The 27,432-nt window shown below is 39.5% G+C and overlaps 1 protein-coding gene across 18 annotated transcripts in view; it reads right to left on the bottom strand.

Moving 5' to 3' along the window:
• Positions 1–27,432, bottom strand: part of CACNA1D (calcium voltage-gated channel subunit alpha1 D) — a 192,772-nt gene that overhangs the window by 49,971 nt on the left and 115,369 nt on the right. For 5 of the 18 annotated variants that reach the window (XM_081848801.1, XM_081848791.1, XM_081848805.1 and 2 more), the window contains 18 exons: positions 26,811–26,931; positions 25,055–25,169; positions 23,740–23,809; positions 22,955–23,024; positions 21,145–21,286; positions 20,509–20,638; positions 17,070–17,129; positions 14,972–15,078; positions 13,782–13,869; positions 12,556–12,663; positions 12,324–12,376; positions 12,081–12,227; positions 11,393–11,594; positions 10,858–11,016; positions 10,471–10,581; positions 8,454–8,483; positions 6,215–6,298; positions 5,814–5,897 (listed from right to left, as the gene is read on the bottom strand). In XM_081848801.1, the coding sequence (XP_081704927.1) occupies positions 5,814–5,897; positions 6,215–6,298; positions 8,454–8,483; positions 10,471–10,581; positions 10,858–11,016; positions 11,393–11,594; positions 12,081–12,227; positions 12,324–12,376; positions 12,556–12,663; positions 13,782–13,869; positions 14,972–15,078; positions 17,070–17,129; positions 20,509–20,638; positions 21,145–21,286; positions 22,955–23,024; positions 23,740–23,809; positions 25,055–25,169; positions 26,811–26,931 (1,881 nt within the window). The remainder of the gene's footprint in view (positions 1–5,813; positions 5,898–6,214; positions 6,299–8,453; positions 8,484–10,470; positions 10,582–10,857; positions 11,017–11,392; positions 11,595–12,080; positions 12,228–12,323; positions 12,377–12,555; positions 12,664–13,781; positions 13,870–14,971; positions 15,079–17,069; positions 17,130–20,508; positions 20,639–21,144; positions 21,287–22,954; positions 23,025–23,739; positions 23,810–25,054; positions 25,170–26,810; positions 26,932–27,432) is intronic. The other 13 variants (XM_081848799.1, XM_081848800.1, XM_081848792.1 and 10 more) reach the window with 5 other exon arrangements.

Genomic DNA, 27,432 nt, shown 5'->3' with positions numbered 1-27,432 from the left:
CCGCCCGCTACATTGTAAGGGGCATGTACGCTGGTCACTGTTTTGAAGGGGAGTGAAGAACACACACACAAGAAAAGGTAACTTGTTAATTTAACATTTATTTCTATGAGGAGGAGTAATTCTGAGGGGTCAAACAAAGAAATAATAAAAAAGTGACAAAAAAGTTATTTTTATAATGACGAGTTTTGCGGCTCCCAGTTGTTGTTTTCTTCGGAAACTGGTCCAAGTGGCTCTTTTTGTCTTAAAGGTTGCAGACCCCTGGTCTAGAAGTTCATTGCAGAGCAAGTAGTTCTCTCTTAGCATAACCTATCTGACTGGTTATTGTAAAGTTAAGGTACCTGTCCCTGAGTTCATTGAAACAAATGCAACAATAAACATTGAAGTGGAGTTTCAAGACGTTTTCTAGGCTTTTGAGTGTATCCTACAGCAGTTTCTTGTCCCTCTCCTCCCCAAAGTTTCTCTGGAAGCTTGGTGAACTTCATTTCCCAATCCCAGAGAATCACAAATATTATAAGACTGACACATATTCGCAATGCTACAATAAAGTAGAATATAATAGTATTTAAGAAGTCCAAGTTGCTCACGTGTATAAATGTGTCAAAATGGTTCTTGTACAAATGACTATTGATATTATTTTGATATAGCAAATGTTGCCATCCTGCAAATTGATGTCACCATCTTGTTTATGGGCCTAGAGCTACTTCCAGTTCCAAGAATGCACCACCATGGAGACATTGCTTTCACATAAGAAGCATGCAGTTAGGAAAATTTAAAGATGACAGCTGGTACTCGAGACACTGAAAGGAAACTCAAAAGGTACCTTATTTTAAATGGGATGTGTTTTGTGGTCTTGCATGCTCATGCATCATCCCTAGTTCCTTGCCCCACAGTAGAAAGTAATTTTGGTCCCACTAGAAAAGCACATCAATTTATATCATGGATTTCTCTGAATCCACTATTTGACCCTCTCTTTCAAAAGAGGGACATAAAACAAATTCAGAGAAATCCACGATAATTCAGATTAATATGGTATTTAGCCAAGTTGTTCAATGCTTCTGGAGAGCCAGTATGCTGAACTCAATTGTATGTCAAGATGCAGGTCAGAGGAACCTGGTTAGCTTCAAATCTCATTGGCTAACTTTGGCCCAATCATCTTCTCTCACACTACCCAACCTACAGGGTTGCTGAATTAGAATAAAACAGGAAAAGGCAAACCATTTACACCAATCTGAGTTCCTTGGAAGGATGATGGGATAAAAATGTAATAAATATTTTTACCCAGAGAGGATGGTGCGTACGTGTGCATGAGCCCAATGCTCTACATATCAAGTTCAGAAACTAATGCCTAACCCCCCCCCTCCTCATTTCTAAAACAAGTTAAGGAATAAGGATAAGTTAAAAATTATTAGACATGGATCTAGTCATTACTCTAGTGAGGAGTATTAATCTATTCCTGTCCCAATATATATGACAAGGTTTTAGGCCCTCATTACAGAGGATTTCAGTCATTACTGGATTAAGAAAACATCAAAGAGAAGGCACATTGCTTGTTTAAAACAGCATTTTAAGGTTAGAGTAAAAATAGTGTATAATTTAATGGGGGGGGGTAGTATTTGAAAATATTAAACTTTAATTTTAAAGTCTTCTTGGCCACTCTCAAGAACGGCATTTTTCTAGGATTATAAATAACCTGACATTATTATCTTTAAAGGAAGAAGACACAGATTATTACACTGGTCAACAACAAATTTGTTGTCTGTGTTTTTTCAGTTGATTTAGGACGAATCTGATGCGCTGAATCCAAAAATCACATTGGTTTTGCTCAATCAGGTCAAGTTTTTGAGTTATGGTCACATGTCGTTTTTTTACATCTTTGTTCCTGACGCTTGTGTGGAGCATTTTAGACGAAGTTGGTGGGGGTAAAATGCCATGTCGAATAATTGTTTTGGTTGGAAATGATTATTTTAATGACAAGAAGTATTTAGGTCCGATAGTTCTGGGTGATTATGTTGAAAAGGGATCAGTTTGAAGTCATAAAACCTCGAAATCTTCCATAAATTGGTGCGGCCAAGCATAAAGTTATTTTGGTATTAAACTTGGTGACCAGGATAAAGCTTGGGCGCCACACATTGTGTGCAAGGCATGCACTGAGACTCTACGTGGGTGGACCAATGGCAAGAGGAGTCTGAACAGTGGAATTCCCGTGGTTTGGAGGGAGCCGACAAACCATGTCACTGACTGCTACTTCTGTGCTGTTGAGGTGACTGGGATCAACAGAAAGAACCGGAGCAGCCTCAAGTATCCTGATCTTCAATCAGCACGTCGTCCTGTAGCTCATTGTGATGAAATTCCAGTGCCTATCTTCAGAGAACTTCCTGACATTAGTGACAAAGATGCCTCCAGTGTTGAAGGACATGAAGAAGAAATGGTTCTTGAAGATGATGCTCCACATCCATTTTCCCAAAAGGAGTTGAATGATCTAGTTCGCGACCTCAGCTTGTCAAAGGACTCTGTCGAACTGTTGGCATCCAGATTGAAGGGGAAAAACCTCCTCTCTGACAGTGCTCACATCAGCTTCTTCCGCAACAGGCATGAAGAGTACCTCCGTTTTTTCTTGGAAGAGAAGGACTTGGTGTACTGTGCAGATATTGCGCAGCTTCTGCTCAAGCTTGGAGTACCACAGTACGAACCCAAAGATTGGAGACCGTTCATTGACAGCAGCAAGCGATCACTGAAATGTGTTCTGCTACACAACGGCAACCAGTTTGCCTCTATACCCCTGGCTCACTCGAGTACACTGAAGGAGAACTATGAAGCGGTGAAGTATGTGCTGGAGAAAATTGCTTATGATCAGCATAAGTGGTTTATTTGTGTTGACCTGAAGATGGTGAACTTTTTGTTGGGACAACAGTCTGGCTTCACCAAGTACCCATGTTTTCTGTGCATGTGGGATAGTAGGGACCATGCTCAGCATTACACAAAGAAGGACTGGCCTGTGCGGGAGGAATTGGTGCCTTGCAGAAAAAGGAACGTCATCAACGACCCTCTGGTGGACAGAGACAGAATACTCTTCTCCCACCGTTGCACATCAAGCTCAGCTTAATCAAGCAGTTCACCAAGGCTCTGGACAAGGATGGTGACTGCTTCACTTACTTGTGCCAGGCTTTTCCAGGATTGACCATGGAGAAGTTGAAAGCTGGCATCTTTGACGGTCCTCAGATCCGTCAGCTCATCAGAGATCCAGAGTTCAGAAACTCAATGAACGAAGTGGAACTGGAAGCGTGGAAGGCATTTGTTCTGGTAGTGAAGAACTTTCTTGGCAACAATAAGGCCAGAAACTACACAGAACTTGTCAACAACATGCTGGCTGCTTTCAGAAACCTGGGCTGCAACATGAGCGTCAAGATGCACTACCTATTTTCACATATGGACCGGTTTCCCGAGAACCTGGGTTCAATGAGTGACGAGCAGGGGAAGAGATTCCATCAGGACATGAAAGAGATGGAGACCAGGTATCAGGGTCGCTGGGACACAGTCATGATGGCTGACTACTGTTGGACTCTGAAGAGAGACCTCCCGGCCACTGAGCATTCCAGGAGTTCCAAGAAACGGAAGTTCAAGCCCTGAAGTTTGAAAAATGGTGAAGCCACATGCAATTTACGTGTACTTACCTTTTTCAATGCCCACCATTCAGTTTACAGTAATCGATGTTTCTATCAGGTAATCAATATATGTTGTTGGAAAAACATTTTTCTCTCTTAAAAACATATTTGGGATGATATGAGTTGACAAAAATCAGCTGATAATGCCACAAAAATGTAATTGATTTTGTCACAAGATGTGATTTTTTTCAAATCAACATAACACAAAAACCTGACCTGATGGAGAGAAACAGATGCCATTTCCTGATTCAGCAGTGCAAAAATACTCTAAATCAGTTGTAGAAATCTAGACAACATTTAAAAAGTAAAAAATTGTTGCCCAGTGTTATAGATGTTATTAGTACACAGTGTAAAAGTATCTATTCATTGCAAGTCAAATGTGTAAACTACAATATATGTTAAGCTGTCAGCTCTGTTTACAGTAGGCAGCTCAGTTCTTAAAGAAACTGGATATGTTTTCAAGGAAAGTATTTTTTGCATAGGGTTGAGCATCTGAGTATCTGCTATTCCAAATTAGTTATGTTTTGGGCTGAAGTATTGCTTGGTGAACAAATCTTTATGTGCCCCTTGAATGCAAAAACACTGAGCAAGCAAAAATCAAAAATATTTCATTTTATTACATCTGGAAGTCCAGGTTTTGAATCTGGAGCAACTTTTCTTCTAAATGAGGAATCCAGCATCACACTCTTCTGACTGTTCTATCAGCAGAAGCTTTAAGCTGCCAGACAAAATGATCCCCACTCCCCTCTCATGCATGCTGTTCTGGGGGTTCTCCAAACCCACCCCAGTTCTTTGCTTCATCTGTGCCCACTAACCTTTACCAGCTGATAATCAGTGACGGAACTTTCTGGGCCCTACTTTCATTGTCCCCATTTCTTCAATATTTAGAGGCTACAGAGCAGTAGAATGTTCCAAGATCTGTGTATATCTCAAGGGCAAAGAGGAGAATCTGTTCAATCAAAGTTTCATTCAGATGAGAAACCCCCATGTGTGAGATATATGCATGAAAATAAAATTTGGTGGTATCTGTGTGCTTTCTTATGAACACTGTACTCCAGAAAGCCAGAGGACAGTATTTCTATGGAACAATAACACATGGCATCTGCTAGGTATTAAGATTCAAGAATCAGTTTTGAAAGTCTTATGTCTTCTTCCATGAGTTGGAAGGATGGCCACCTGAATTCTAAGCCTCTTGTACTTGTGGAAGTTCCCTATGTGTTTTAGAACCCTGGAAAATTAGAGTTCTAAAATGTGTGGGAAGGCTCCAACGATCAAGGAGGTTTCCCAATTCAGACCTTTGTCCTCTAATTTACAGAGAACAACAAGAACGGTGAGTTCATTTAAGTCTGAAGAGGGTTTAAGATTTCAAAAAAATCTCCAGAACCCTGAACTCAGAGATGATGGAAGAGAATGGTTATCTATCTGTGCAAGTGAATGTCTAAGAAGGGGGGAAACCCTAATTTGGAAACTGCTTGAATCCTGTTGGACTTGAATAAAATCTTTCGTGGAGCTCTATAACCCTCAGGAAATGGGAACTATCTACCTTCTAATGGAAATATGGAGACTGTTTCCTTTGGGAGAAGAGGAATAAGGTATTTGGAGGCAGGGCAGCAAGCAGCAGCTCTATGTGCTTAGCAACAACTCCAAAAAAATAGCTTAGAAATACACTACAATTGCATCGCAGACATGGCCAATAAAGTGAATTCTCCAAAAGCAATGGAGGTTCCCCAGTTGCTTACACTAATCAGGTCTAGGCAACCTATGAGTTATCAAATCAAGTTCAGCCCCTCAGCCATTTATTTTTAATTCCAGGCAGGCAACAAAGCAAGAAGTTCACTCAGCCCCAGTCCAGCTAATATTTATAGTTGGTCAACTATGAGACATGGGAGAAGCAACAGGTTGTACAGGTCTGAATTTCCTTTAGACACCTTTGTAATACGATGGCCTTGAATTCATTCTGTCTTAGCTATTGCGCATCTGTCAGCAGTCATTACTGCGTTAATGATAGAACCACTGCTTCACACAGTACTAAAACAATTCAAAACCAAAAAGGGTGTTGGGATTCATGGGTCATTAATTCTATTTCTACTTTTCTATTCTATTCTGACGGACAGTGATTACTTTGTAGTGGGGTGAATGGTGGTTACTTACATTAACTTCTGTTATAGCAATATCAACGACGCTACCAACAACAATTAAGGCATCAAAAGTGTTCCATGCATCAGTGAAATAGTGCTGTTAGGACAAGCATTCAGTAGCACGAGAAAACAGAAACAGAAAAGAAAGAGAAGAAAAAGGACAGTGTTATAACACAGAAACACAATCTGAGCTTCCGCAATGCACCAGTACTGCATTTTTCACCTCAAGTCTGAGAAAATGGGAAGCCAACAGCAGCTAGTTGTTTTCCTAAATTGCCATAGCTGAACTATGAATGGCTTGCATTCAGTTTAGAAATATATCCAAATTCTGTGACTTGTCCAGATAATAGAAATAAGTAGGAAAACAGAAAAGAGAGAAGTGGGACTGAAGGGGTTTGGCTGGGGTATACTCACATCGGCTTCACTGAGAACGATGTCTACTATGCTGCCAATAACGACGAGGGAGTCAAACGAGTTCCAGGCATCACTAAAATAGCCCTGAACAGAGCAGGCAGGGTGCAAACGTTTGTGATTACACATGAAATGTCAAAATATTTGCATACTTCTGTTTAGTTTTTTCATAAACAGAAATTATTTCAAACAAAAATCCATGGTGTCATGAGAAAAACCAAACAATATTGTCTACTGAAGGAAAGGTTGATATGTGACATGATTTGATCCCCACATGCTGACAGGAATCTGAAGAGCAGTGAATCTGTGAGCAGTGTAAACAGGTTTGTACAGGACAGGGTGGAAATTGGATTCTGTTGGTGGGTCTGATTGGGCCCACAGGCCAGAAGTTCCATACCCCTGCCCTCAGAGGAGTTCACTTTCCAATCCTTTTCCAAAGGGTAAAAGGTTGGAAACTATACTACAACTTAGGGTGGCTATTCTGTTCTCCCAAACTACTGGGGCTGGAGATAGGCAGATTAATCTATTCCCACTCTGTGACAATTTCACACGGGTTTATTCATAAATCCATTCCATCTGCCTTCTGCATTATTCTGTGATTATTTTTAAAATGAAATATTTAAATGCATTTACACTTCTAAATGTATTTTAGGCCAAAATACACGTTTTTTAGGGGGGGGAGGAATGGTACATTTTTTGAACCAAGCAGTGGATTACAAAATTTGTATAAGTGCACAATCCCAGGGGCTCATTAGATTTTGATCCACACATTAGGCCCAGAGTGCGCATATCATGTCAGTTTGCACCGGAAATGACAGAAATCAAATTCCTATAGCATGCCTATTTGGGGGAAAAGCAGACCCATGGGCAGCAGTAAGATCAGTCGGTTGCAAATTGCCTCCCCCAGGTTTCTTGTACAGGATGTCCTTCCATACTCTGATGCATCACCACTATTGTTTATGAAAAAAAAATTCCCTGTAGGCATGAGCTGTGAAAAAGCTAAAATTACAGCACTCAAAAGATTCAGGGGAGAAGGAAATGTAAATGTGTGCTTCTACGAGTTGAGAAAGCTAACATAGTACTGAAAATCAAAAGATCAGCAGAGTAGCAGTGAAACATATGTGTGGGATAAAGTAGGGTAGCCAACCCAAAATTGCACCACTCATATGCAGACTGTTTTGATAGCTGTATGATTAAGATTCCTTAAGAAGTGCTTGAAAATGAACCAAGTCAATTTGAAATGGAAAAAGATGGTGCTCAGAACAGAAACACTGTGACATAATGGTGAAAGGCAAGACAGACTACATAAAGCTAATGGGCAGCATTTAAGCCCCTTGCTCGTTTTAAGCTACTTGTGTGTGCTTATTGAGAAATATTTTTAAAACAGCTTTGAAACAGTTCTGCTCTGTATTATTAGTGTATCTTTTAATCTCAAATTTGGGAAGGAAAATAAAAACAAACAAACCAGCATAACTAGCATTTCCAGAGTTTATTACTTGGGTTATTCCAAACCACCAGATATTTCTGAAGACTCATCTGTTCAATGAAATCTCTAAAGGGTATGGAGTTTTATTATCAGGTTCTTTCCTGATAATCCCAGGATTATCCCATGAAGAGAGGGCCTATGAAATACAGTCTTCATTTTTCTTTGTAATTTCACATTCTGTTCTTACAATATTAGCATAAAAAAGAATTTCAAGCAATATAAAGCATTGTGAGCCAGGTTTCTATTAGAATCATAGCTTTGGAACTCAATGGTTTGGGTCCTATGTGACAACTTTCAAGTATTTGAAGATTAACCATGGACAGGAATCAGACACCCCCGAAGAAATGCTGATGGGCTGAAAACCTTCCCCTCAAGCAGAACATGAGTTACTGAGCAGGAGGCAATTAGAAGACCCTATCATTGTGGTGTGAGAGTCTTGTGCAGACTTTCTACGTGGAAGGAATGAGTCCAATGGAGATACTATGGGACCTGCTAGAATATTGGAACAACATGTCACATATCAATCTCTTAAGGCAAACCTTTCCTGTCAGCGTGTACAAATATTGTTCCCAGCAATGTGCAAAGCCAAAGCAAGCAAACATAAATAAATAAATAAATAGATAACACTAAGTAAAAGAAATAAAGATGACTCTGGAAAAGGGAGAATGCAATATATGGACAAGTCACAGCAAGTATACTTGCATCACACATCTCACAGCTTTCATCACTGCAAAAACCCAATGTACATCTACTTACTAGGTATCTTTTCTTTTTTGGCACACAAATCTGATTCAAAATGGCAAAAGGAAACAATTCCATATCTAATTAGGCAACAGTTGTCTTTCATGAAATTATACATCTAGCATTAGTTTCAGCTGGCATTAAAACACCTGTATTTGCAAATTTCTCATTACCAATTCAGAATGGTCAAGCACTGCACATGGTATGGACGTTCTGTAATTGGATCGCCTGATCAGGACCAGCCCAAGAGGTGAAGGACAAGATGGCACCCTCCCTCCCATTTCACATACGAAAGCCAACCAAACTGAAAGCAGGCTAGCTTAAGGAAAGCAGAACAGGTTTCATGGCTCTGCCCTTCAACAGGTCCTCACCCATCTTTGCCCCTTGCCTTTGATGCCTGAAGTGAACACCTCTTCTAACAGTAGGACTAGCCTATGCTCCTGATGCTGTTTAATTTCTCCAAAACCAGGCATGGCCCCTTCAATTTAGTTTAGGGCTACAGTGAGGGGCACTGACCCTCTGCCTTTGCACTACTGCCTTCACCTAAACTACCCCTTCCAAAGCTGGTATCAGCTGCAGAGGGGAAAACTTAACAGACTTAAGAGTTTAATCCTTTCACAGCTAAGAGCACCTTGGAGGAAGGGGGATACTGGCTAGTAATCAAAGTGGGGAGTAACCCCACCCTTATCCAAATTACCCCTTCCCCCAGTTGCTTTTAATAAAATAAGAGGATGTTCCAACAGTGGAACTTCCACGAACACGAAGGCTGACTCTCCTTTCTGCAGGGAGAAGAGTATCGATGCAGCACGCTATTGTTCTCCAAAAAAGGAGGAAGATGCTTTTTATTTATTTTTTGCCTTCAAAGAAAAAACAGCATTTTAAGTCAGGGTGGGGAGGCCAAGGCTCAAAGGCCAGATGCAGCCTGTGGCTCCCATCCTTCCACCTGCCATGTAGGGCTATTTTCAGGAGCTTCACAGCTGGAGAAGGAAGGCTTAGCCTTCCCCATGCACTGTAACTTTCTACGGAATATGCCCTACACAGTGCAAGTAGACGTGTGTGGTGGGAAATTCCTATAAGAACTATTAGAAGGTACAGTATTTTAAAGTCTAAAGGTGTACGGGTGGGAGGTGGGGGTGAGAGGCTGGAACTGTGCATGACGAAAGAGGTGTGTGTGTGTGTGTGTGTGTGTGTGTGTGTGTGTGTCAGCCAGTCAGTCAGTCAGTCAGTCAGTGAGAGGATGGATGGATGTGTGTTGTGTGCAAGTGTGATTTGTGTATGTGGGCTGGCCACATCCACTTTGGTCTTGGCCACGACCAGTTCTGGAATGTGGCCCTCAGGCTGCAAAAGCTCGCTGCAAGGCCACAGGCACAAGAAAATGGTTGAAATTAGATCATACATAAGAAATCTGCATCAAAATTATAAAATTTACAAATTCTGAATTTTTTAAAAAACTTTTGGTTTCAAATTCAGGTTTATATGAAGCGCTCACCATTGCTCAAACCTGCTTGTGTCTTTGAAAATGTTTACTAACAGCTGTCAAAAGAACCAACTTGTAAATACTTGTGTGTTCAAGCAGCTTTAATTTTGACCATTTATGTGACAGTGGTTTGTGATATTATGCTACTAAAGTGGTCAAGTGTGCTAGCTGATCCATAGTATTTATTTAACCTTAGTATTGACTACAAAAGTTCATGAATAATTGTTGTGTTGTGTATGTACAATTTAAGGTGGTGGGAGAATACTTTTCAGCTCTCGAAAGGAATGATTTAGAAAGAGGGGATTTAACAACAATATACCGTACTCCTGACCACATCTATTACTCAGCAACCATTTAAAAAACATGTCTACATCTCATTTCCTGCAGTTGCATGCACAGCATTATCAGATGGAATAGTTCTGTGAAGATTTCTCTGATACTTTACCACGAAACCTTGTTTGCTATTTGTCTCTTTAATCAGAAAAAACATGTGGTTTTAAAATAACTGATCCAAAGGCATAACTAATCCTAACTAAACAATGCAAATTCTCTTACCTTGGGCTTAAATGCAATGAGTTTCAGAAACATTTCAACAGTAAACACTGCAGTAAAAACCATATTTAGAATATCCATTGCATCATTAAAAGGTTTAGACTGCCCATAGTGCTGCAAATGAAACAGATGAGAAGAATATTCAGAATATTTGTAGGCAGTAAATAAAAACAAAAAACAAAAAACCCCTTAGTTCTTATCATAATCTTGAACCAATGAATGTCCTTGTGCCTTTAACACCTGCACAAGGCTTCATCCTTGAATTATACAAGCAATTAGAATTCTGAATTATAATTAAGTCTACTGCAAAGTGGCTTAACATTAGTTTACATTACAGTTTCCATGTGTATTCTGTGCCTGTGAGTAATTGGCAGTTTGTTCAATTCCTACCTGCATAGCCAAGCATAGTGTGTTCAGCATGATGAGGACAAACATGATGTATTCAAAGACAGTAGAGTTCACCATATACCAGAATTTGTATTGGTATGGGTTTTTTGGAATGTATCTACGCAAAGGTCGAGCTTTCAAAGCATATTCCACACACTGACGCTATAAAAGGCAGAAATTTCAAACATAGCGGTGAGGGTCACAATTTAACTGGAAATGACATCAAAACAAGCTTCACATCAGAGAAGTAACCTAAGATACCTCCATTAGATGCAGGCTACCTCACATGTGGAGGGGTTTCCTATTTCTGAAACAATTTATTTATGAAAGAAAGACATGAATGTGTAGTATGGCCATGGTTAACTTTTCAGTTGCCTAAGTCTGCATGCTGCACTCTACCACTATCCAATGATTGTTCATGAGGAAATTTACTCTTTAATAGAAATAAATAAAATGGAAGAGCATCCTCTTCTGAAACAACAGATACTAGACGTCGGTTTCCATGTTAATAACATTTTAAAAGTGTATTCTTTATTACCTGATTTTTGTCCAGTTCACAGTTCTTGTATTCTTGTTCTCCCTGTTCTTGAAATGTAACGATGACAAAACCAACAAATATGTTCATCATGAAGAAAGCAATAATGATGATGTAGATGATAAAGAAAATAGAGATCTCCACTCTGTAATTGTAGATTGGACCTATGTTCTCTCCATTTGAATCTATAGCTTTATACAGAAGCCTGCATATTTTTTATAAAAAAAAAATAGAAAGAAGGTGATTTAAAGTAAAGAAGACTGAAAGTGTTAATTCTAGTTGCAACTGGCAACTAGAAACAAGACTATTGTATTGTATTGTAACAAGACTATTGTATTGTAAACTGAAACAAGACTATTGTATTTACACATTTTGCAAAAGTTTCACCTAATTTAAAGTAAAAATGCAGAGGTTTCGATTTATTTTTTTAAAAGCTTTATTTAAAGACTAAATTATCTATTTGGAAAATCATCAGGAAATTTCACTGATCTTCCTAAGTGGGGAAAAAAACCTCCAGGATAAATAATAAAAAAGTTATTAAGACATGTCCTCACTTCCCATTACCTTCAGTGAGAGTCAAGGATCCTAGTCCTTCCAAAAGTATCATGCTGAAAGGAAGATGATGTCGAACATAAGCAGCTGCTCACTATTTAAAAATAGCGGCAAAGACCTTCATAAACGGTATACTTACGCAGGCCATCCTTCAAAAGTAGAAACCGTAAAAAGAGCCATCATAGCAGTAAGCACGTTGTCAAAGTTGAAATCACTGTTCTGCCATACTCTCTCTCTCACCATTGGGCTCTCCACATCTCCATCTTTATAAACAATAAATATTCCCCTACAGGAGGAAAAAGCAGATAGCTACTGTGGAAATGCAATGCTTTTTTTTAAAAAAACCACCAATTCAGGCAGATTAAGAGGAAAACGTTCGTACCGACATTCCACAGGGTTTTGTTTTGCTTCATCTGTGCACCGATAGAACTTTCCCTATGGATAAAACAGAACATGGAAGTAGAATCCATGGCACAGAACCATTAGCTATTCTTATCTTTTTTTACATGCATCTCTACTGGAGTTCAATAAGGCTTGCAAAGTATAATTCACTAGTGCAGTTCTCTGGAATTGATAGGTTTGAGGCGGGGGCAGGGTTGGAATTCTCTTCTTACCTTAAAGAGCTGGACTCCAATACATGCAAACATGAACTGGAGCAGAGTTGTAACAATCATGATATTACCAATTGTTCGGATAGCGACAAAGACACACTGAACAACATGCTGTGGGGAAGTCAAGAAAATAAAGGGTCAGTGCAATTTTCGTTGGGTGTTTTCATCATCATGCTCAATGAACCTGCATTTCATTAATTATTTTTTACAATGCATGTCATAGAATCATAGCATTATGGAGTTGGAAGGGACCGCAAGGGTCATCTAGCCCAGCCCCCTGCAATGCAGGAATCTTTTGCCCAACATGGGGCCCGAACCCATGAACCTGAGATTGAGCGTCTCATGCTTTACAGACTGAGCTCAGAACTAAGGGCCACTTGCTCCTAGATAAATGTGTATACGATTGCAGCCTGGCAAATTAAGAGATCTTATTGGCATTCCAAACAATGCTCTTTCAATTTCATCCTCAGAATTTGTAAGCAATAAGGAGCAGCATCTTAAAGGGTGATCACACTGCTCTTTGTAGTGTTGCTATCCCTACTAGGCAATCTGAAACAGCTTCACTAGAAGCTAGCAGTGTGATCCTAGAAATTCCAACACAAAAGCAAGCCCTATTGAGTTTAGTGGGACTGACTCCCATGAAAATGTATAGGTTTGCAGTCACAAACCTTTACAACTAGAGCAGATGGAAAAGGTTTTCTGTTCCCTAAGCTGCCTCAATGTAAATATTTCTGTTGCTCTGCAATAGCTGGGGCAAGGAAGAAGGTGGGCAAGGAATTTGATAGGACCAGATCCAGGGGAAACATGGAATAACAAGCAGCATACCACTCAGAGGAAAATGAGAAGCAGAAACCCTCTGTGATGCATGATGGCTACAAAGGAGACCCCATTAGGCTTTGGGAGAAGGTATACTATTTAACAACAAAGGAGAGGGTCTTTTCAGCAGTGGTACCCAGTTTATGGAATAGCTTTCCTAAAGATGCCTGCCTTGCACTTACATGGCAATCAGTACACATTTTGGTGTATGTAAATGAATAAAATGTTGCTGAAAAGCAGTTGCTGAATGTTGCTGAAAAGCAGTTTTATTCTAGGAAGCATAAACATTGGCTCCAAAGCCCCCATGACTTATTAATGTTTCTAACATTAATTAATGTTTCTAATGGTAAATGCCAACTAATGTTTCTAATGTTATTTGTTTGTAATTCAGAAAAGAAAATTCAGATAACAACCTTAAGTCCTTTTGCTCTGTTTATAGCCCTTAAGGGTCTTAAGACTCTTAAAACTCTCAGTATCTTCACAACTGAAATGGCGCTTGATCTAGATGAAAAGTAAAAACAAATAAAGCATTAACTTGCCATCCCTTAATTTCATTCCTCAGCTCTGACAAAATTAGGTCATACTCATGCACAACAGCTCATCACTTTTGAAATAATTTTATTTACTTATAGGAGTAAGTATTAGTGTATGAGTCATTTCAATTCTTCCTTCTCCTCCTCTTCTCCTTTGTTAAATAAACCAACCAACAGGGTGCTCAAGGGGGTTCTTACAAAGTGCTTTCAGCAACTTGTGAGTAATCTATCTATCCTAGACAGGGCTGAATATGCTCCACATTTATAAAACAATGGTTCCAAGGTAAGTAGCTGCAGAAACAGTTATAGACCAGGCTCCAGTCAGGTTTGTCTCCAGCATAGGGATTGTGAACTATCATAGAATCAAGCATGAATGACACCCCATTTGCAACCTGTAACCTTCTAACTAGCACTGTGGGGAATCTTTCCTTGTTTTCTTCTCCTGTTCTACAGAGATTTTTTTAAAAAAGAAAAGAAGTCAGACAGATTCAAAATCTGCACCCTCTATTGGAAGAATTTTCATCACAGTCATAAGGACAAATCACTTAATGAAACCTGAATCTTGCAATAGGTAAAAGGCCAGTTCCCAACATTTTGTCATTACTTGAGATTAAGAAACAGAACTCAGGATGGGGTATACAGATGCAGGGTCAAGAAAATGCAAATAGAGTCAGGATTGGTTCACAATGGGAGGATAACAGATTTAGCCTTTAGTTCCATTATGTCCCACAGCACACCCTTTTAACTTATTCTTGTATAAATGACTGGCTGTACAGGGACCCTGTACTATTCAGGATATTCCTTTGCTAGCATTTTTCTAGTTATTAAACTACACACTGGAAAAGTGAACATTCCCTTGTTTCCTTTCCTCAAAGTATAGCTATGAGATTAACAATTTGTTAATGGTCTATGGTTTTAAGCTTGTTCAGTCCAGGAACTATGGCAATTGTCTGCTTGTTGGTAGGCCAGTTATTAAATACAGAAATGAGTGCTACTTGTGTACCACATCGCAGATACACATAACAAGGAACAGCAGCAGTAGCCCATAATATATTTATTGTAATACTTACTGAATGCCAAATGACACAAGAGACACACCCACTACCAACAAGTCCAGCAAATTAAAGTAATTTCGGCAGAAAGATCCTTTATGAAGGAATGCTCCAAACACTGTCAGCTAAAAACAGAAAGGTCATAGTTAATTATTTTGTTTCACCTCTGCTTGATTCACAAGGCTGTTTACAAGATGCTTGCACTGAATAAATCTTGCTTAGTGGAAAGACTGGAATACTACAAAAAAGACCAAAATTAAAGAATTTGATTGATGCAACACTAATGCACATTTTGTCTTTGGCTATCCACAATAAAACACTGATAAATAAAATACTGTGGACTGAAAAATGCAGGCACACACACAAAATGTAAGCCACCAGAAACTACGTTCATGAATCAGTAGCAGATGTTTCCTTTTGGTTACATAATGCTGAACAGCTAGGTTCTGGGTTTTTGATGTGTTCTAATTTTAGGGGATAATTCACTTCAAATGGCTATAGCGCAATGTAGCATCCACTAGAACAGAGGGTGGCTGACCCCTGGCCTAGGGGGGAAATGAGCAGGCTGGGGGTCATAGCACAGTTCAGGTGAGGAGGGGATCTGTGTGTGGGGTGGGTGGGTGGGTGTGTGTGGGTGTGTGTGTGTGTGTGTGAGAGAGAGAGAGAGAGAGAGAGAGAGAGAGAGAGAGAGAGAGTGTCGCATGCACCATTGGTGTATGGTTCCTGGGCAAGGCTGAATGAGACCCTTGGGCCAATAAAAGGTTAGCAATCCCTGCACTAGAATGAGGAACAGCTGTGTTATAATCTAAACAATCTTCTTTACACCATATATCCCTTTATTTCAGTCCCCCTAATATCATGCTAAATAGTTTCCCACTTTCCTGGCAAAACATGCCAACAGAAGGGCTAAGAGACATGCCCTTTTCAAAATAGCATGCTCTGAAATGCTACACTGGTAGAAATATGAAACACATTCAGCACGTTTTAAAAACTAAAAACCTTATCCCTTATCAAACTGAGCATATCTTGTAAACAGCCCAATTAGTTTCATTATCAAGTGTTAATCAAAATGCACTGTAAAAAGAACACACAATAATATGAATAAAGCAGGAAATAGATTTGTTATGTTTGATCCTCAGCTGGAAATGCAAAGTTTATGTACTGATTCTTATAATACCACTGGGTCCTGTGTCATATCCAGGAATACTCAATAAGTAACTTGAGATGGAAGTGGCTACAACAGATGATCCCAATCTCGAAGGCATCAAAATGCATGCTCACATTTTCTATATGTTCCTCCTTATTCTGCAATGGTGGAGCAGCTTGACTTCAGCATCAATTGTGCACCAATGTAATCTGTACATCAGAATTCTGAGCGCCCCTGGTGGATGTCCTTGATAATCAGTACACAGACTATACATTGAAATACCAGTTCTGAACTCATGCATGGGCAATACATTTAAGTAAGCATGTTCATGCCTCTTCGTGTATTTAAATGTATACCCAAGATAAAGCATCCTAGTAGGTTTTAGAAAGGGTAGAGTATCTTGCAAGTCCCTTTGCAAGAAAATAGTGGTCTACTATTTTAATTCTGTGAATATATAGTTCAGAAAGAGAAATGAGTAGTTACATGCTCCTCCTTTAAAAGATTTAAGATCTTTCTCTTTGAAATGCCAGAAAAGGGAGGAGGAAAGCTCATGCGTAGTGAAATAGTTTTCCTTCTTCTGACAAACCGGAAGTAGAAAAAAAGGATAAAATGAGCTGTCAGATTGATGTGATGATAAAAAAGTAGCTTCTACATGCACCCAAAGGTAAAATAGAATAAAAACCATGAAGAAAAATATCCTTTGGTTTCAAAAAAAGGTTTAGATTTGGTTGTTGAGTGAAAAGGCGGAGAACACTTCAAGTGCCTTTTCGTGGCAGGTGACACACAGAAAAAAATCCTTTTTAAGTAAACTTCTTTGTAAACCTGTTACCTTCAAAATGATCTCAAATGTAAACATACTAGTGAAGACATAATCTGCATACCCTAGGATCTGGAAGGTAAACAAAAAGTTACAAACATTATTGCTAAAGCTGTGTCTGAGTTAACAAGGATCAATTAACAGTTAATTACCTTTAACAGGATTTCAACAGTAAAGATGGCTGTGAAAGCATAGTCAAAGTAACCAAGTATCTGCAAAGCATAACATGTGCCACAGTAAGAAATTCATCTACAAATACTACCAGAATTTACAACTTTGATCACATACAGAGAAATGTCTACTTTATGAACATGTGTAAATTTAGAGATATAAATAGATGTACAATGACCAAACAACATTTATTTGTTTCACTGAAAATTGCCTCACAGTTGTCCTAATTCACAGATTTGCTTACTTCTAAAGTTACCACTTCATCTTTCAATGGCCCCCCGAAGTACAGGTGGCACCTGGCAAAACAAATTGTTTTCCTTACAGCAATTACTGTATTGGACCCAGACTTTTGCCCTTGATGGTTGGGAAGGCTCCTTCCATTCATTGAAGCCTTTTGGTCCATCAGATGATCCCACTGGGAAAATGGTGAGGGATTCTGCATATCCCCCTCCCCCTACAGACCCCAGCAGCGTCTCCTACACTGTTCCAGTGGATTTCCTAAAGCTTCTCCACCCACCCCTGGACAGCGTGAGATAAAATGCTGGTGGGATGCAGGTGAAGTGGGAAATGGCAGAAGTCACCTCCCTGGTGCAGGATCATACACCAAGTAAAATTCTGCCTGGGTGATGCTCTCAGAGCCTGGGAGTGACATTTGGATTCAACCCATTATGTTTTAGTCACCACAGTGTTCTTGTAAGAAATGCAAACAAATTATTAACAGTTCTCGTTAATTATTAACTTGTTCTCGGAACATAATATAACCATACTAATGAAACAATCTCTGCATTGTTAAGGTTTTGGTTCTTATCGTATAGAGAGTACTGAATATTCAAATATTCTGAATGAGAATACATTACTAAGCCAGCTTGATGTGGTTGGAAGAACCTTCAGAAATTCTCTAAACACATGGAGTCCTTTTTGCACAGATCACAGGGCAAACTTTTAAGGGTATATCTGTATACTGATGTGTCCATGGAAAAAAAGATACCCATTTTTCCCAATTAAAAACATTTCAGTCAGGCGTTGTCATGTCATCATGTTACAGCATGAATTTACCTTCAAAACAACATTTTCTCAAAGTTGCAAGTGTGACTGATAGACATTTGAGCAATTTCTTCTGTATGAAATAACAAGAGTTCATGCCCCTTGCAAAGACTCTCCTATTTTGTGTTCACGAGCTATTTATTCATCCTAACATCTATATACCCAAACATAGTTTCCTATAAACCCAAGAAGACTCACTTCAGCTTTGGGATGCTTCCTTGACATATATACAATTTGGCTGTAATAAGTAGCATAACTCAATCCATCCAACAAATGCGGCTTGTGCAATTACCTTCCACTATGCCACTCACCTCTTTGGAAACAAGAGGAGTCAGCATCCAAGTCCCCTCTTCCAGTCCATAAAAGGGGATGAGGGGAATAGAAGAACGGATTCAGATTCCCACCCCAAACAGATGATCAGCACTATCAAAACAGACAGCACCAACCATCTATTCAGCCTTGCATGTGGAGCTCTGTAACCACTTGTACCTTCTGTGCATGAAGCTCCCTACTGAGCTTGTACATGAGAAAGCTTTATACCAAGCATGCTGGGTTGGGATGTCTGCCACTTCAGGGAAAGGGCTAAACTAAATAATAGCAGCTGATTTAAACCTAGTGTAGAAAACATTTCTTCATAGGCACTACCTATTACACTGTTACAACTGAAGATCTTGGTGCTTACGGTACATGTAATAAAACCACACCAACCTTGAATGGATACAATTATTCTAACAATGCCTTCTGTTGGCAGGGCCATACCTACGATTTTTTCTTCTCTGCATACATACACAATATTTTTAAGGTGAGTTTTTTTTAAAAGGAATAAGTGTTTTTCCTAGAATGGTGCTAAAGAGCTTTTCTCATTTATTTTCATGTTTAAATGGAAGGTGAGAAAATATATATATGGAACTCTATAGGGAGAGAGAGAGAGTTTCATTCATTCATATATATATATATATATATATATATATATATATATATATATATGAGAAATACTTTAAAAAAGCTGGAGAAACACCCTTTCATCACTTGACCAAATGTTTCTGCCACAAATATATAAAAAAGTGTAAACTGCTCACCTCCAAAAACAGGAGATGGTCTCAGGTCCCAAATATCTGGAAGACCGTCCCCTTCCCTACAGACCCCCTTGGGTGTTAAGATGAGCAGAGAGGGTCCTCTTGGTAGTTCCATGACCCTCAGAAGTTCCTTTTCTGTGGCAGCTCCAAATTATGGAATTTCTTCCCCACAGAGGTGTGTGGCATTTTCACTATGCAGTTTCCATCATATGCTGAAGATGCACCTCTTTCCCCAGGCCTTTTGACACCTGGGATATGTATTTTTAGGACCCACCCTATTCTGGCAATAGTAGTTTGTTTATACTGGTGTATATTGTATTTTAAATTGTGGTGACCAACCCTGGGACCTTATGCTAAAGGGCACATAATAAATTGATTAAATAGGTAACATACAAATGCACCCTTGATTCGAAATTACCTTTTTGTAGCATTTATTATTTTGTAGAATATGCCTAGAATATGCTTTTTTTATTTTAGAAATAAAAAATGAACGCTATAGACAATATTTATAGCAGCATTTGTACATGAGAGTTGCATACATCATATTATACACCCACTGTAAATAGAAGCAAAATCTATGTGTAGTTGTATTGCAGACTGCAGTTTTTATATGCTTGTCCCATTTCATTTTCTAATGTTGAGGTTAAGGGAGCGGACAACATGGTGTGGAGGCTGAAAACTAGGAAGGAGGGGGAGTGGCAAGGCAGTGGAGAGGTCAGTACTGTGCAAACGCAATAGCAGAGCTAAGCTGGAACTACTGCCAGTGAGTTTGTACCATAGCAACCTCCCCACTGCCTCATCCCTTTCCTTCCCTGGGAGCAACAGGGCTCAGCTGTCAGGAGGTCAGGTGAGCGCCACTACCACACCACATCATGTGCTACTGCCATCTAGCTCAATAATGGTCCCTCTAGCTCAATGCTGTTTCATGCTGACCAGCAGCGGGTCTGTAGGGTTTCAAACAAACATTTCCAACACCCAACTAGGAATTTCTACATCCTGAATATTATTAGTGTTGTAACTGAGCTTATGAAGAACACTTCACTGTAAAAACAAAAACAACAGCTGAGGCTACTCTATGACTCCAGGCTCCAACCACAACAAATCTCTGCACTATTTTTGTAATCTCCAAGTTGGTTCCAACATCCTGTTGAATCTTAAGAAAATACCCACATGCTGCTGAATTTCAAAAAGCTACGCTTATGTACCGATCTATTAAATTCATGGTTTGCTCCCATTCCGAAGGGACCATTTTAAAGACGATGTAGCATGCAACTCTTTTGGGGAGTCTGTTTTTTCTTACGTTGTTGCGAAAAGAATGACTGCGAATTGGATCTTCTGCTGCAAGGGAAGCACTGCTAAGCATGATGAAGACAAGGATGAGGTTGGTGAAAATGTGGTGGTTGATCAGCCTGTGACATCCTACTCGAATCCTGAAGAAAAGAATGACAAAACAGAACAATGTCATTACAAGTGGGAAGTTAACTGCTCCTGAAGCTTAAAACTAAGCAACTGCAGAGCTTTATTTTTTTAAAAAGTTGTTCATCTGGAAAGCAGCCATGTTGTCTTGTTAACTGCACTAGTAATTCTGGAAAATGTACATTTATATGTATCATATAGGACAGCATATGTGAGTATCTTATGGAAAGTGGCCAAATTTTATAACTTGGACGATATTAAAAAAAACCCCACACATTTGGATATAGCTGCTATTCAGACCATGTTATTCAAATAATACGTAATCATTTAAACAACCTACTAGAAGTTTGGTTTGCAAAGAAATCACACATCTGAAAAACAGCTTTGTATGGTCATTCTGTTGCTTTTTTGTTGTTGTTGCAGCCAGAAAAAAGTGTTGCTATTTTACATGGAAGCCTCAATGTGGTAGTACTATTTAATAACAAACAATTCAAGGCATATACATAAAATGATTATTTACGGGTTTGTATTGCTGAAAATAAAGAAGGAGCTTCCTTCAGGAATTGGTGTCATCTTTTCCTTCATATTCAGTTCAGATATTCTTCGGGGTCGGGGGCCAGCTGGCACTTCAGGTTCTTCCTCTTCCTCTTCCTCTTCACCTACTTCAAATTAATTACTTTCTTTAATATGTATATACAAAATATGTAATATTAGAAAAAAATATTGGAAATAGATTATAGCCACTAGATATTTAAAACAAATGCTAGTTAATATAAGGTCATTCCTGCCGTTCCCATCATTATAGTTTGCTACTTCGACTCTGAGAGGCATGTGTCTCTAAATACCGATGGGAAGAGGGCTATTACACTCAAGTCCTGCATTCGAGGCATGTTGTTGGCCACTGTGAGATGCTGGCCTAGATGGGCTTTTGACAGGGCTGTACTTTATGTTCCCCAATATAAGTTATTACAATGAAAAACAGTGCGTCAATTTTAAATTCTTGTCTGCAGCTTCTAGCTGAGAGCGTGTTTTCTAGGCTGCCCGCTCCCCTTCCTGTTCTGTGCACTTTTCACAAATTCACTGTCAGGCAGGTCAAATCATCCCCTATTGACACAATCAAAGCAACGAGTTTTTTCAACTGTCAGGGTGTAATAAACTGCCTTCCCCACTCCGCCCATGGAATACTGGTAAAGCTCTCCATAGATACGAAGCAACTGCAACTGCAACTACAATACATGCCTTTGTCCCAACTCCTTTATTTGGTTGCACAGATCACTGAAAATGTGCCACAAGAACATTTTGACTATTGCATGACACTCCCGCCAGTGACTTTTCAGTGACACTGCCCTGTCTGCAAGTAACAGGCGGGAGTGGCGGCCTTGCTATGATGGTGAGCACACCTTAATGCAGGTGAAGTAGCTATGGTACTATTCTCTGCATGTTTTCATCTATCTAGAGGTGTGCTCCCATGCAGGAGATACAGGCTTGGAGTTGAACGTTGTGTGAGAAAAAATGTCACTCAGGCAAGGATTTTCTCTTTACCGCACTCTCATGTAGCCACCTCACATGCCCTTGAAAACCCTCTCTGAAGAGTCAGGGACAGTGTGCCCTCTGTTGAGGGGGCTGCAGCAGGAAACAGAAACTGCCCTTATTCAAGTGAAAGCACATTGCCCAAGAGTGGGAAAGTGAACAACTTCTAGATTCTTTTATTTTTATTTTAAGTCATCACTGTAACTGCCTCAACCTGTGTTCATTATTTAGTTTGGAACATGGTTTGTCCATTTGTATGTTTTTTATGCATTTTGATGCCTCTCAAGATAGCGTTGCCAAACTCAGAATAATGGTTCCTGAGATGGGGGTGGGAATTTTTGTTAATGTTAGGCCTCCAGCTGCCATTCTGAATCAAGATGGAAGACCAAAACGTGACTTTGGCAAGACTTTGCCCAATTTTTGGCTTAGGTTCAGCCGCCTCTGATCATTGCCAACTTGTCATGAGGATCTCCAAGGTGAGGGCGACAGTCTTCATCTATGTTTGGATTCCAGGTGCCATTTTGAATCAAGATGGCAGACCAAATTGTGACTTCACCCAATTTTTGGCGTGACAAATCCAAACTCACAAATACCATCCATTTAAATACCATCCATTTAAAAACCAAAATATATTTTTGGTTTCCATAAATTCCTGGGGAGCACCAGGAATTCCCTGCTAGTATTTCATAATTGCTGAAATGTGTGAAATCTATACTTTCTTTTTAGTCGTATTAATAAATAGCATGTAGTACACTTGACCCAATATTTTTTCTCTCGGTATATGTTAAGTGCATTAGTACCTGGAACATCACAGGGTGGGTAGGGATCTTTGTCTTCATCTCCCCCTTCTCCATATTCATTTATGGTAACCTATTACAAGAACAAAAACACTTCAGAAGAAAGGTAAATGGAAGATGTAAACTGATGCAGCACGCTAAACCAAGCCACTCTTTTTCCTGTTCTGCCCTCTGCAAAGCAGCCCCACCCAAATCCCAACACTTTACAATTTTTAATTAATTCAATAATTCTGGTTGGAGAAATAAGCAGTAAAAAATGTGCTTACAGCTGGATTGTCTCATAAAGAGCCCATGCAGCTTGGGATAAGTCAGAGGTCAGCATTCCAATGATTTCCATTAACTCAAATTGTTAATCTTTCAGTAAACCGAGTCTAAATATGCAATTAAATATCAAATACTTATTATGTTAGAAAATAAACCTTTTACTCCATCTATTATTTTAATGATACTGTCCAATAAAATCTAGCAGGTCATAAATATTATTATCTAATTTGCGTCTCTAAACACACACACACACACACACACACACACACACACACACAGTAGAGAAGATTTGGGAACAGTCGATGCAAGCGTCTGGGCAAAAAATTCTCTTGCTTGTGGCCTTGAGGCGTGATACAAAGTAGCCATAGGCACCCACCATATGAGAGGACTCAGTGCATTCTAAGAACTTGGCAACCCACATGAGGTACAACCACAAGCGCGGATGGAGACCAGTCAGTTTGGAGTATTGGCAGGTGTCTGTGCCTTTAAAGAATATATAGTACACAGAAGTGAAAATAAGGTACCTTAGCATCCTTGCCCTTCTTTTGTTCACCTTCTGGTTTGTCCCCCTTTTTAGTATCCAAACTCTCTTTTCTACAAGGAAGAAAAGAAGGGGGTTGGGAAAATAAAGGAGCTCATGTGTGGTAGCTGTGAAAAAAATAAATTGCCAAGCTAGGCATCTGCATAGCTGCAGCCAAACCAAAGCTTTCCCAACCTCACCACTGCCTGACTGCGCCCCTCCTCTGTCCCAGCAAGTGCAACACTGCTGCTACTGGAAATGTTTTATCTGCTACTGAGATAGCTTATGTGCACATTTTACTGTCTGTACACATGGTAGTAATTAGGCTTTCAATTATGGCTTACTGAAGCAGGTACAATGTGGATGTCTTCACACATGAGGGAGTGCATTTCCTATCCTCCAGGTAGGAACAATATCATTAAGTTAAAATTCCAAAATCTACAGCCGGGCAATACCTTTATTGGTATTGTTACAAAATGTTACAAAAGCTTAGGAAGCTTTAGAGTTCCCAACAGCAGGCAAGATATTACACAAAGCATGGGGGGGGGGGTTAAAATTAAAAAGTAGCATAAAAATTAGGCTGTTGGTGTACCCAAGAGGTCAGCTTATTCATTCACTTCCAAGATGTTGACTTCAGGCTGCATAAGTCCCTATCAGGTACTGCAGTCTGGTAATGTTGGTAACCCCTGGGAAGGAGATATTAAGCCTGCAATCTCCATCTTGGAACTGAATCTACAAGCTGACCTGATGACTACAATAAAATTCTATTTTCTGTCCTTATTCCGCCACCATCATGAACCGTTGAATACTCAGTCTTTAAAACAACAACGTTGTGCTGAATCCAACTAAGTCATTGTGCATGAGGAATGACTTCTCTAGCCCAAGGGAACTTTCCCTCACTCTCCTTCTTCTGTGTGCCCTCTGCATTGGAGGGAGGAAAAGTTCCATTGTACTTGTGGAAGTAATTCCTCAAGCACAATGGTTTTGTAGGATACAACCCATAGCTTCTTGCATAACTCAAGATAAATTGTAATGGTGATTTTATATGCAGTAGATTTTCACAAGTTAAATGACTATGGTGGAGTCATTAAAGAAGAGTTTAATGTTGCCAGCTGACCATTTTCAGAACTGAAAAGACATGTCTAATGCTTATTTGTAATGATAAGTGTGCTGTTTTAATAGGGACAGGACCTCCTCAGTTCACACCAACTTTCCAAAGTGCTTACAGTATACCTGATTCTTTAAGGATCTTTACAAAAGAACCATAGGAGAAAATCAAGAAAGCTGCTTTCACATGTACTGTGCCATTTCTTCTGTACCTGGCAGTCTTTTTCCTTTCCTTTTCCTCTGCTTCTTCTTTCTGAGCAGTGTTCAGACTTTCAGCATCTGCCAGGTTATCCACCGCAATGGCCAAGAAGACATTCAACAAGATATCTAATTCAAACCATTTTAAGGATACTACATAGGTATTACAACCTAGTTCCTTTGCCAACTGGGAAGCATGAAATCCATATTCCTAAATTCAGTGAAGGGCATAAGCAAACAGGTACAGGATGTTTTTTATTTTAAAAAAAAAATCCCATGCCTCACTTACATTGGTTTACAAGTCTGTAGCAAATAGAAAATTCACACATTCACTTGAAACCATCCATGGGGAGGATGCACACACAAGCCCCATCCCCAGCATTCCTGCTCCTATGACTCCATTCCCAACTTTCATGTGTTGAGCAAGGAGGTCTGGGGTGGTGGTAGGAATTCATGCTTTAGCTGCATGTTTAGAATCCTCCCTGTGTTTGGGGACCCTGCACAATGAATCAGGGCTCCTAATCAAGGGAAGGATTCTAAGTTCATTCGGGAGAAGAATCTCCCTTCAACCCTTCCATTAAACATGTAAACACTTGAGGCTATACCTGGCAGGAACAACGTTAGATGGAAATAGCATGCACAACCCCAACCCTTCCCTCAGTACATTTTCAGGCAAGCGTATGAATATGCTTTGGTTTCCGTGAAATGCTTGGGATGGCTATTACATTCCCTGGCAAATTCTCCTGGGCAAGATAATGACAGTGAGCACAAGTTCTCTTGCACAAACCCAACTGAAATGAAACTAACATGGAAAGGAAATCTAGACCTAAACAACTCAAGCAACATTACAAAATTTATTCAAAAGTAGTTGCTGATTTTAGCCCTAATCAGGTGCCACTTCCATGCTGACATACAGGTGCTGTGACAGCTCCCAGAGAGGAATGACTCCTCAACCCACTTCAATATCAGGGACCACCTCTTCACATACTTTGGGTGATAGCCAATGTTGCGCAAGTGGATTTCCTCTTCCTCTTCTTTCCCTGCAGTCCCCCCGTGGCCTCTCAAGTCTGCTCCAAGGAGCTTTCCAACTTCTCAGATTTGGCAAAAATGGGTGGGAGAAGGAAAGGAAGGGCAAGTACCAAAACACCAGCAAAAGTCTGTTTTCCTGGCATACAGGCATAATTGGAGATCACCCATAATCACTGTTTGTTTGTTTAATCATCACACCTAACATAAAGGAATTTCATAACTAATTATATCCTCGACACAATCCAAGTATTTCTCCCAGTTCTAATTCTAATAATAATTTTATACTCAGCCTTTCTTCCTGACAGGGACTAAATGTGGCTTACAGACAGAGTTACAGATAATTCCACCAAGTATGGAAAGTAGCTCATTGCTATTGCTGACTGGGAGTTGCACAGAGTCCAGGTCAAATCATCTGTGATAGAAAACCAGAATGGGTAGAGAAGGAAAACAGAATGGAGCATCTTGGAAGAGGGCATCTGGCTGGCTGGCAACCTGAACAGAAGCATTCCATGCTGCAACATTTTGTTAGAGATCCAGCAATTCCTTATCACAGCTATTTTAACCAAGAACAGAATCAACGTTATCAGTAATGACTGGTTAGGAGACCAACGTGTTTACACAAATTTAACTGAGAATTTTGAGAGTGGGGAATCAGAATGTGGAAATCTCTGATTTAAGTATTTTATATTCATGTTCTTTATATTTCAGAATTAAGATTAATGTCTAAAAATGAAAGGATACAGTTACCACAGATGAAGAGGATAATGAAGTATATGCAGACTACCATTCCTGATGATGATGGGCCTCCATAGGCCATAATACCATCATACATTACAGCATTCCAGTCTTCACCTGTTAGAATCTAAGAAATTGATTTTTTATTAATGAGTGAACACAGAACATTAAAAATCAATTATGTTTCTGCTTCAGTTCACAGCATAGAAAAAATACTCCATTAGCTGTACTTTTACGACTAACAACATTCTAACCACTTCTCTTATGCATTGCTTTATACTACTATAAAATAAGGACATACTGTTTTGGCGACGGAGCTTTAGATCTAACAAAGCCTTTGCCAATACATTGCATTTAGGGTTTTGGAGATTTACTTTTCTAAAAGGACTGCTGAAATTGTTGCCTATGTGAACATTTAGGGACATTTCTGACATGACATTTGTTATCTGCACAAATTATCCCACCTATCCTTGAGTACGCGATCACATATACAAATGTAGCACATGGACCTAGCATTAATACTCATGATTTTTTAGAGAATTTCAAGTGCTTGAAGCTCTTCACATACACTACCTTAACAATTCTTGCAACAGCTGTATAAAATAATCTAGAATGATCATCCCCATAT

Source organism: Podarcis erhardii (assembly GCF_964252035.2).
Source record: "Podarcis erhardii genome assembly, chromosome: 2".
NCBI lineage: Eukaryota > Metazoa > Chordata > Lepidosauria > Squamata > Lacertidae > Podarcis > Podarcis erhardii.
This window is presented reverse-complemented; position numbering and strand designations above follow the sequence as displayed.